Source organism: Thermobia domestica, chromosome 16, assembly GCF_964235325.1.
Source record: "Thermobia domestica chromosome 16, izTheDome1.hap1.1, whole genome shotgun sequence".
NCBI lineage: Eukaryota > Metazoa > Arthropoda > Insecta > Zygentoma > Lepismatidae > Thermobia > Thermobia domestica.
The window spans coordinates 119,860,866-119,873,428 of NC_137469.1; the positions used below are offsets into that span (position 1 = coordinate 119,860,866).

At 33.7% G+C, this 12,563-nt stretch overlaps 1 protein-coding gene across 3 annotated transcripts in view; it reads left to right on the top strand.

Annotated features, from left to right (window-relative positions):
* The window catches only part of LOC145673373 (toll-like receptor 2), a 129,063-nt gene extending 116,825 nt beyond the window's left edge, over nt 1-12,238 (top strand). For all 3 annotated transcript variants that reach the window (XM_081743019.1, XM_081743020.1, XM_081743018.1), the window contains 2 exons: nt 4,210-4,399; nt 8,035-12,238. In XM_081743019.1, the coding sequence (XP_081599145.1) occupies nt 4,210-4,399; nt 8,035-8,295 (451 nt within the window). In that variant the 3' untranslated portion in view covers nt 8,296-12,238. The remainder of the gene's footprint in view (nt 1-4,209; nt 4,400-8,034) is intronic.
* The last annotated feature ends 325 nt before the right edge of the window (nt 12,239-12,563 follow it).

Sequence of the window (12,563 nt, forward strand, 5' to 3'; positions counted from 1 at the left end):
GTTCTGCGAACTCGAAATATTATAACAAGTGGTTCTAGCGAACCGGCTGAATAGCACCACTGGGTATAGTTGATTAGAAATTCCACATTTGCTTTTTAAAAGTAGTTCTTTCTTTTCCCAAATAATTAACAGCAATTTACGATTTTTTAAAATCATTTAAAGATATGGTATTTGTTTATTTATTTCACTCTACCTTCAACACAGAAAGATCACTCCACTGAAAGAGTGATTTCTGCATCTCAACAAGTTGTATATGATATACATAGAATTATAATCGAAGATACAAAACTAAAAGCGTACAGATTCAGAAGATGAAGTAAGAAAATGAATATTAAATCTACACAAATTAAAAGGCACATAAAATGTAGTAAGGAGTAAGTAGCTTGGAGTATTGCAAGGCATTTGTATAAACTCTACAAGCTCGCTTAAGTAATTGTAAATATTTGTCAAGCGGATATCTGAAGTCTAGATACTTGCGTTGACATAAAAAAAATTATTGTTGGTTGAACACATGCTTGTTACAGGCGAATTCTTGAAATGCTCGTTTTTAAATTTTGAAGAATCCAAAAGTGTCGTGGGATCATAAACTAAACCTATTTTTTTTATATTATACATAGTTTCCTTAAGTAAATCATGTTATTTATATAAGCAATGTATATAAAAACATTGGTCAGCCACCCAACTCGTTTCTCCAATGAACTGTTATATTTGAACTCTTCCCGTAACCTTTTATAAGAAATTCTGTTCAGAAGTGCAAATACAGGAAATGTTTTTAAAATATAAAAAGCGGAGAGTATTTTTTCCAGAACTTGTTCTATTCTCCCAATAAGCGATTTGTTGGCAAACGACTAAATAATCGACCCATACTATAATCTTGATCTGACAATGTTATTAGAAAACAATCTCAGGACGTATGCATTATTTAGGTTCAACAAATTCCTTATTGTAAATACTAATTACTTATGAGAATTATTGGTAGCATACTGCACATTACCAGAGTCTTAGGTCTTTAATAGATTATACGCTATCTATTGCATGTCGATTTACAGAATATGTTGGAGTAAAATCTATTTTGCTTTCAGTTAGAACCATATAACAGCACTTTTTATATTATTGCTCTGGTATTAATAACATATAAGGGTATAAGAGGTATATTTTCTACAAAAACAGTATTTGTATCTCGTTCGGTTCAGTTTTCGGAGTCCCTTTTATGTTCTTGAATTAGGAACTCTATATAAAATGGGTTTTCAAAATTTGTAAATAATAAACAGTTAATAAGTTTAAATGGAACAAAGTGCTCTTTCGTGACTGTGTGCTTAACACACATGCCTGGTGAGAGCTTATATAGTTCATATTCTACTTTTAGCTTTAGGTCCATATCTTACATATCTTCAATTGTATAGAGGGGCGTTAAGTCTAAAATCAGAAAACCATCAAAACCCACCATCCAACCATCTAAACAAATCAGAAAAGTATTTTTACTGCCTATTTTACTAAAAAATAATACAAAATTTACCATTTTTCTTTTGATTGTTTATTCATAAGTGAAAAGAAACAATGAAATGCAACTCACCACGTTGTTTTGGAATCCTGTGAACTACTTTTTAAATAACATTATTATTTAATTTTATAACTGTATGCAGTGGCGTATTTAGGGGTGCTTCCGAGCTTAAGCCCCCCTCCGAAATCTTACTTACTATAGTAAAGTATATAAAATATCTTGCAGAATTTTCACATTTTCAGGCAAAGTCCCCCCCCCCCGAAAGTTAGCAAAGCCCTCCCCGAAACAAAATTGTAAATACGCCACTGACTGTATGTTAAAACTGTTTTGTTTATTACAAACTAAATACAACTATTATTTAAAAAGTAGTTCATAGAATACCAAAACAATATGATACGTAACCAAATACAGTTGAGTTCGTTCCTCTAGTCGCTGCCTTAACTTAGATTTTGGGGGAATTATTATTCTGGCAACACTATAATTTCTATGGATGGCAACACTGAAAATTCTCCAGGTTCATATTTTCTGTTGTATGTATTTATGATTACATATGGTAAGTTGCATTATCTATGATTGTGGTAAGTTGCATTTCATTATCTCCTTTCACTTATGAATAAACAATCAAAAGGAAAATGGTAAATTTTGTATTATTTTTAGTAAGACAGGCTCTTAACACATTGAGTTTATGCATTGGTTCATAGCGTTTGATTTTGACATGGCAACACTACGGATATTAGTAGTTTGGTTATCATTCACTTTCGTCATTTGGTGTGCATACCTTGAATTTTGTGGATTTGAATGAAGGCCAATTCTATTTTGTTGGTTAAGGAACAGTTATTAAGAATATGTGTGTAGGGTTGAGGGTGGCAGGGCAATTCTAACTTTTGTTTGAAATTTAACTGATGAGCGAAGTAGCGAAGGCGGTTCGAAGAACTTCAATTATCCGTTAGTCAATCTGAGAACTGACAAATGTGAAGATGAAATGAGAACAGTCAACCATCATGTGAGATTTGCATTCAATGGGCAAGGTTCAAACATGGGGTATAGATACCGAACGCAAAACAACAAAAATTAGCAGGTGGCCATTTGTGTTTCTTTGCTTGCTTGTTTTCGGTTAGCTTGTGAACAACATCAATCATTAGTGCCAGTAACGATTTTTAACCACTTTTGAGATATTGTGCCCATATGTCGCTATAAATAAATAAATAAATAAATGTTAAGTTAAAAATATTATAATTCCGGAAGTTACAGAAGTTAGTATCTATCCACAGAAGATAATGTTATATTTCTGCTGGAACAAAAAAAAAGGCTTTATGTATTACAAATCGCTTTACTGGAATATTAGCATCACTACTGTCCAGTGGCGGTTCTTGAGGGGAACCACATTAGTGGAAATTACAGTTTTGTCGCTACAACTTAGATAGGTTTTCTTCTAGTGAAAATTACAAATTTTGTCGTTACAACTTAGATAAGTTTTCTTCTCTTAAAATATATTGATAAAATTGTAACTTTATTGAGTGACTTTGCTCAGGAGCTGCTACCAGTGCTGACACTCATCGTCAATAACTTCGACGCATTTCGACCAGAAAGATTGCATCTAGTGCATTTGCAGTACAATACAATAATGCATACACACACATTATGCTAATATGACAGAAGATACTATTTCGAGAGCATAGTTAGAAGGTTATTTCCTTATCCCTCTTACTTCCCTTATATTGTGCCATTTTTCTGCTCTCTGTCCAATAATACAGGATGGCCCAAAAGTAGGAATAGAGTACCGTACTGCATTTTATATCATTTCTTATTGTTATCCATCAGGTAAACTTAGTTTCTTTATTATTTGTTCTTAATGTCTTTTTATTCACATCTTAAGCTCGGAAAAGCCGAAGCAAATAAACCTATAAACTAGAATTCTATACTTGATCATTCCAGGGGTGTATACTTACTTTTGGGCCACTCTGTATCAGGGGCGTATCCAGGACGGACTTCTTGGGCGGGGGCGGTGGGTTGTAATACTGCTACTTAGAGCTACTTTTAAGAGCTTCAAACTCTGGGATGGGTTTTATTTATATATAAAATAAAAAAGTTTCCTCTTCTGGGACGGATCGCCCCGATCGCCTCCCCTTGGATCCGCCACTGCTCTGTATTTAAGCGAATTGCTTTGTTAACAATTACACGCTTCAAACTGACCTTTCTTAACTCCAGGTTAGCTTTTCTTCAGGTATGAAATCAAAAACTGCTCCAGCAGTAGCACACAATCATAGACAATGAAGAATATATTATTGAGTTTTTTTGTTATCTTAAGTGGGCATCAAAACTTTTGACACAGTGAAAAAATGCGAAATTATGCATCAATGTAACGTGTTAGATATTCCTTTCTCTGTTAAATCCAACGTCAATTAAGGTTTTATATCATCAGGTGCAAACCTATGTCACAGTTAGCCATATCAACGAGTTTTGTTATAAATAAATGTTTTATAATATAGTCATTTTTATGTGAAGATTGATGAAAATGATGGTTGATGATAAAAGAATCAGAATGAATTCCTATTGACTTCCATTAACGATTCTAGAACTCTAGAAATGTATAAATAATGTAATTGTTATTAATAGGTACAGTTACGAAGATAAATTAATTTCTTGTGTTTTGTTTCAATATTATGTTCTTTCATACTATCATATTTTTTTAAAAAAATCTCTTCCAGTGGCAGAGATCAAGAGTGGGTGATACAAGAGCTGATGCCAAAATTGGAAAAAGGTCCTGAACAGTATCAACTATGTCTTCATTACAGGAATTTTGCTCTGGGCACTTACATAATTCAAAATGCTATTAATTGTATTGATAAGAGCAGAAGAGTGATTCTTGTGCTCAGCAATAATTTTCTAGCTAGTGGGGTGAGTTTTAGGTCTTACTTTCTTTCTTTTTTAGATAAATTTGATTACAGAAAATCCAGGTGAATAACTGCTGTTTGGACAGCAAAGTACAGACTTAAAATAGTTTATTGAATTGTCACGAAGGTTGCATTAGTGTAAAAGTACAGCAATAACGGCTACGAATTGGAGCTAGAGACTGCAATTTTAGTGTTCCCCCTTTTTTCTTTAAGACTCCCGCACTATACTATGCATAAATATGGGAAGTTTTACTTGTCAGCTGTGTACATCTGTCGGCAGATATTAGAGCGAAAACGGTCAGAGTCTGAAGAATAGGAAATATCTTCACTCTTATCTGTCTACTAAAACCGGAAGTGGTTGAAACTTGTTTTTATTTCGCTTTTTTAAAAAAAAATATTGATCTCCATAGAACACAAACTGTAAGAGATAGCAAGAAAGTTATTTTTATATGGATTCAGTGTCTAAAGAATAGATTTCATCTCCCTCCTTAACTCGATATTCAAACCGGAAGTGGTAGAAATTAACCAACTCCGGTTTTAACGTTGATCATCATACGGTAACAGCTAGGGAGAAGCGGGTTTTCGAAATTGATTCAGCGCTCCAAAAGTAGGTTCTATCCCTACTCTTATCTCACTACTCAAACTGAAAGGGATAGAAATCTACTAGCACTTCTGGTTTTAATATTATTCTTCATAGAACAAAAAATGGTAAGAGATAAGGAGAAACTGTTTTCATGTGGATTCAGTGGATTCCATATCCTTCCTTAACTCCCTATTCAAACCGAAAGTGGTAGAAATCAACCAATTCTGGTTTAACATCGATCATCATACGGTATAGCGAAAAGGGAGTTTTTGAAATTGAAAGTTTCAAACTTTTATAATATACTGAGACACTCTGTATCTTCATTTATGTGCCACATTCTCTTGGAATAGCTTCAGGTCTCGAAACATTTCCAAAAATTGTAGCCGTATTTCTCAGTTTAACATGGTTTTAGCACGTGCATTTCTATCATAACATCAATGACAGACTCATGAGACCTCCCTTTTTTTTTTCTTAACACCAGACACGTCAAATACAATTATGAATGTATATTCTGTATAAGTCCTACTATACATGCAGATAAGTTTATAAAATCCCCATTCTCTGTTTGTACAATATTGTAGAATTTACTACGTATCTATTTAATTATTTCATTTGTTTTGTAAAGTCTTTGTTGTGGTGTTTACCTGTTGTGGTTATTCGATGAAACGATGTTGGGAGGGGAGAAATAAGTGGCTTTCTGCATTACTATACAAAGGTTATCAGAATATAAGAGCAATAAAACTTAGAAGACATACCGTATTTCTTGTATTGTCTTTGTTGCTGTTGTTCTTGTATATGAGTGTTGGAATGATTGTTCTGATTTAAAGTGAAAAACAGAAATACCACACCAGAAACATTGTCACACAAAGTAATTTGGTCCAATACTGTAGAGAAGAAAAAAATATACTGCAGACGGTTAATGTTAATACTTCTAGAAACATATTTTAATGTTTAAAGTTATTTTTTCATACAGGACAATTAAGTTACTAGCCATCTGAATTGTTCAATGTGTGATTGTATGTTAAATAGTTTTACGTATTCATTCAAAAATTACTTAAAAGCATGTACATGACTGCTCCCATACAAATTTGTTTAGCTTCAAATAATCCTCTTTGTTTTCTTGGAAAACTTATGCGCATGCAAGAAATTTCACGTAAAAGCAGTACCTCTGGCAACACATTTATATGTCTGACGTCATTTGGAAACAACATAATTAGTTCGCAATCTTGTCGTCTTTCAAACATCGTCTTCTTGTTCACTTCAACCATAGGTTGGTGGGCAACATTGAAAATTTAAAACTTTTCTCTCGCTTGGGAGAGCTGTTTTATACTTTGATAAGGCATCTTCTTCGTAACTGCATTTAGATATTCTATCTTTTAGATATTTAGATATGGTTTTCCTTCTGCCTTTCCCTCTATCAGCATAGTGATCCAATCGGAATGCCGAATAAGATGGCGGAGCATGTTCTTTCTTCTTTTCCCTATTATCTTCATGATATGTCGTTTTTCATTAACTTCCTTTAGTACGTCTTCATTCCTTTTCCTTTCGGTCCATGATATGCCCAGATGTTAATCGTGTACCGTAAGACTTTGCACATAGTTTAAGAGATTTTAAAGAAAATCGCATGTAACTTACAAATGTAATGATTTAGAACACTGTATTTTAAACATAATCGCTAGATATATAAGGAAAACATCGGTACAAATTCATTAGTAAACATTCAGTATGGCCATAGTTATTGAAATATAAACTTTGATGCAAAGTAACCCCATAAGTAGGGTTACTCTGCACAACATAAAAAAGTATGTTCAACATACAAACATAATGTTTCTGTGCAATGTTTCCCTTTAGTATTTGTACATTTCACCTTCTACACAAAACTGCATGCAGTCTACGAATATTGATATTACAATGAGGGTGCCGGTATTGATACTTAGTATGAATTACCAATGTTTGTAAAGAAAATTATATATTTTCTGGTATCGGCACAGGAACCACATTCTAATAGTTTAGCATATGTCTCACAAAAATGCCAACTCAGGAACAGAGAAAGAAATCCCCGTGAACTGATTCGCCTGGGTTATTCCTTATGTCTAAGAATATCATCCCAACCATAATTAGTGGAAGATTTACGGGGTTTGGGACTTTCAGGCTGAAGCTCACCAAATTGCAGGATTTATTATTTTTAAAAAAATAATTTTAGTCATTCCTATGCGTAAAAACTTCAAGCCCCGCCCCAAAAGTGTAGTGGTTTCTATAAAAACGAAGCCTTGTGAGTGAAGCCCCTCTCAAACTATTTTTCTTGATCTGCCACTATTCATAATTTATTTTCAAACAAGAAATTCATTGTGGCATCTACCTAAATAGGAAATTTACCTAAATTTAGAATGCAGGAATTCCAGTAGTAATAATTTCCTATGTAAGCGATATTTTGGACCGTGCAAAGTATCGCCTTCTCCCGCCTTCTCCCAGTTTTACTTTATTTTCATGATTTTAAAACGTTTCTCATTTCAATTTCAACTATTGCATCAAAGTCCCATTATACACTGTAGTATTCTACAAAACTGACTTAACCTCGACGGAAATTCTTGTAGGTGATATATTTCAAATTTTGACGGCCTTTACAGTGACTGCTTCCCATACCTCTACAACAACAAACTCTTCGGGTAATTAGAACGGATGTTAACCCCGACAATATAGCCAAAATACAGTTAGATGTTCTATCTTACGGTGGCAGTTGAAACTTCCTCTTTACAGTTCATGGTTTTACCGACAGAGGACTGTGAAACTTTTCATATTTTGTGCAAAGTAACCTCGTCTTACGGTACTGATAACTCCTTCCAACGTTTCGATTTTCTTCCTCAGGATACCTTTCGCATACCCAGTATCTACAATATAACGGAAAGAAAATGGAATATTTTGGTAAACACAGCGAGTACCGGTATGGTGTTGGAAATATTAGGAAAAAATAACTATACAGACATATACATATATATGTACGTTTCAAGTTGAAGAACAATCTTCTGATGTGTTATTTCTCTTTTCTAATTTTGCAGTGGTGCCAATGGGAACTGACAATGGTTAATCATCGACTTTTCCAAAATCGTGATAACTTTTTGATAGTGATTGAACTGGAGCGCTTAGACAGAACGAAACTCTCAAGCCATTTAAGACGCCTATTGGAAACTGTTACTTGCCTCGAATGGCCTGTGGATCAAGAGGAATATCCAACATTCTGGAGAAGTCTTAAACAAGCTCTTGGAGCCAGTATCAATCAAAGAACAAATGAAAGGGCACAACTTATAACAAATGCATAAATTTTATAACGGATGTGACAGAACACTATAGAAGAACATTTTTTTTCGTACCCATAAGATTTTTACTTTCTTAATTCAGGTAGAAATGAAAACAGTGTATATAACACATACGAATAAGGATAAATAGAACTAGATAAATAGCCTAAGCAGATATTAAGTTTAAAGTTACACGATTATCACTTGTATGTGGTTTGACTTCAGCATTCCTCTTCAGACTAAAGTTATATTGAGTCATGGGACCTACAGCTTTACGTAGTTTCTGAACAAGGTTGAGCTCCTCGGGAGTTGAAATGGAGTCTTCTGCACCTGAAGGCGATAACACATTTTCGCAACGGGTAAGCTTACCTTACTACCTATAAAGGAGACGATTGGCAAATGAATGTTGGTGAAAGAATTGGGTGAGAAAATTCACATTACCCCATGCTCTCAACCTCATGACCTAGGACGGTTATGGAGGCGCGGTGGCTCAGTGGTAGAGCGTCCACCTCCGGTGCTTGGGGTCCCTGGTTCGATCCCAGTTCGCGCCGTGTGGACTTTGTGGGTGTACAAACACAGTGCTCGTGGGTTTTCTCGGGGTTCTCGCGTTTCCTCCCACTTTCTTCATTCCACCATTTCATTCATTTCTCATCATCACCGTCTCCTTTAGCCTAACCGGCATAAGCGTGGGACGTAAAACTTAGATTTCATTTCATTTTTAGGACGGTTCTCTTGCAAGATTAAGAGAGAAATTGAATCTTTAAGTTTTACATCACACGGTTATACCGGTTAGGACAGAGGAAACGGTGATGATGAGAAATGAAGAAAGTGGGAGGAAAAGGAAGAACCCCGAGAAACCTCACGCACGGTGTTTGTCCATCACGAAGCTCGCTTGGCGCAAGCTGTAATCAAACCCAGGACCTCACGCACCAGAGATGAATCCTCTACCACTGAGCCACCGCAGCCCACTAGAGAGAAATTTCATTACACTATTAACACACTAGTCTAGTATACTAGACAAAGTTAGAGATAGCTCAGGCCCCACTCTCAGCCCCTGTATGGTGCTCAAACTCATGATATCTCAAACTTCCTTAATGGAAATTATATTTAATGTTTCATTTCTACATCGCAACAACATTATTAACAATGAGATTGAGGGCCGACCACAATCACATGAAATTGCCCAATCTATAGATTATACATTTTTAGGTTTGACACTTTTAATGTTTCATGAACCATTTTGAATATAAACGTCTTTCCAACGCTTCGAAGCTTGCTTGCGAACAAGTGTTAACTGCATTTGCCTTTAACCTCAACTAAAGGGCATGTTATGATTTTTTAGTACTAGTTACAATTAACCTAAAACTTGGCTTTCCATTTGTGTACTACAATAGTTCTGTACCATAAAAGTAGTAAAAATCAAAATGGTTATTGTACACACGAAGGTGTATCATATAATGCGTACAAATCTCTGCAATATTCACTTTAGTTGTTTTATTAGAATTGTGGATTTTTATGAAAGTAACTAAATGAATAATGTGGCTAAATGTACGTATATGAGTAGTTAATATCATGCCATTACAAATTGAACACATTTAGCACACATTCTAGTACTATATCAATATTTGTAATATTATTTGGGTATTTCGGCAAACAGTAGACCACACTCTCTTTTGCAGTACAAGTCGAATAGAGGCAATTGTTTTATTGACAATGGCGATTGTATCCGAAATCGCATAGACCATCCGGGCAATTGTGATTAGTGAGAAATATGATTTACATTGATTTTTGTCTTAAAATAATCACAATGACATATTATACTGATATTATTATTATTATTGAAATATTATCTCAAAATTTGCACTGTATGGTTTTGTTACCAAAAGTAATCAATGATTTGATGTTAGTAATGTCTATATTACTTGCTTCGAAATATTGAAATTAATAACTTAATTTTCTTTTACACATTAGTAAAATAGTGTAACCATGAAGTTCCTTTGCTAATTAGACTGTTACACCAATTTGAAAGTAAATCTTTTATCAGTCTATATTTAACCAAGTAGCCGGTAGTAATATTATATGCATGAGAAATAATAGCAGAAGTTTTGATTATTTACATTGAACAAGAAGAAAATTAATGTCAAATATGAAACCGTTTATGTAAACTTGAAGTACGCGCCTTTGGCGTGGGAGAGACAGATTTTATTCCCGGCGGGAGCTCGTGTAGTTTGGATTACACGTTAAGCTGTAGGTCCACTTCTCATTTAGCCTCACTGCTGAAGGGAGCGCTAAGCTGAAATCAAATCAAATCAAATATATACTTGGTAAGTATTAATAACCTTCAGATACGAGATTTATGCTAAACTTAATTTAAAATTGTATCTATCTTATGTACATGTAGATCTCATTAAAAACCAAAATAACTCATTTTGTCTTTGCAAACAGAAAGTATATTTATATATTTTCGTCAATAAATGAAGGACTCAGCAAAGTGAGCAGTACTGTTGTACAAATTAGAAATAAATGGACAACGATCATTTGTGAGTTATAGCGTATAGGACTGATTATTATTTTTGCACAAATTACACTATTATATATTAGTGCAATAACAGTAAAAATCTCAACAGAGAAAATCCGTTTAGAAGTTTGACATATAACCCTGGTACAAAATATTATAATCGTAAGAGAGGTCGTTTTTAAAAGAAAGGTAAAAGTGACGCTAAAAGTTACAAGTAAAAGTTACAAGTTACAAGTTTATTACAGTAAAGGTTACATCAGTAAAAGTTACAAGTTTATTATTACTAAACAAAACTTATCTAATTCTTATGTGCAAGAAAAATGGCAATAGGTAAGTATTCTTCCCGTAGCTTGCAGTGATAAAATTGTATTTTTTACGTATGTGACTTCCCTGAAGAACCGCCACTGAATCGTAAAGTCTGAAATACTTCTATCGTAGATTCTTTTAACAGAGTTAGGATATTTAAGGGCAGTTTTCATAGGAAAAAAAGAAGAGAAAATATGCTAAAATAAGGTGAAAAAGGCAAAGCATGTCCTGTTTCTCACAATTATTTTGACAAGCTCTTTTTTAAAAATATAAACAACTTAATAGAAACAAGGCATATCAGTAAGTTCTTAAATGTAAACCTGTTTCTATTTTGAGATAAAATATCTGAAAATAAAACTGTCAAGCTGTAAATTTATGAACATTGATGTATATGTCAATAACATGGCATAAATAACCTTACAATAAGACAAAAGAAAGAAAGAGAAAGAAACTCGGTTTGAACCAATAATATTGATACGTAATATAAACAAATTGTAACTAAGAGATTCGTTGCTTCTATTTTTGTATTGTAAATTTAGAATTATGCAAAATTAATTAAAATAAAATACAATTATTAATTAAAATCATTGTAATAAAATTTTAGGGAGTACCAATGAAAAGCAGAGAAAAACAGAATTAGGAGCAGATTAAGGAAGCAAAGAAAGATGAAAAGAGAGGAAAATATACTAGCAAATGATCTCTAATCCCATCCGAATGTAACATTTTACACATTGGGTAGTTTCTGAAAGCTCGTTTTTCCTTTTAAGGCGTGCACCTAAAAATCCTAACTCTAGTTATAACATTATAACATATCTTCCATGTTTTTTTGTTACTTTACGGTTGTTTGTTGTATTTATAAACTGTTGACGTGTGTTGCTAAAATTCATGGCAACATCAGGATTGTACTGAGTGTGATGGCATGTGTATATAAGAGGCGACAATCAATCGATACTTTGAACGCACTATCATGTATACATTGATTTCAAAGGGTTTTTTTGTTTGTTTGTTTGTTTGTTTATACTTCATTTTCTAATTATAATACGGATTAATTAACAAGTTAGTATTCGAATTTGTATTTGCTGTGTTTTACGAATTTATACTTGCTGTGTATAATTTTACTGTAAATATATTCGCTTAATAGTAGCTTTAATGAATAATATTTTACATTTGCTTTGATTGTGTGTGTACTGTATCTCAGAAGAGAAAAGAACGATCAACGAAATTGCGATAGAACATGTGACTAACTAAATACGATCATTTATGAGTAAAAATAATTCAAAAATAATTATTATTTATGTATAGGCAGTGGCGTATTTAGGGGGGCTTCCGGGCTTAAGCCCCCCCCCGAAATCTTACTTACTATAGTGAAGTATATGAAATATCTTGCAGAATTTTCACATTTTTTCCAAAGTCCCCCCCCCCCCGAAAGTTAGCAAAGCCCTCGCCGAAACAAAATCGTAAATACGCC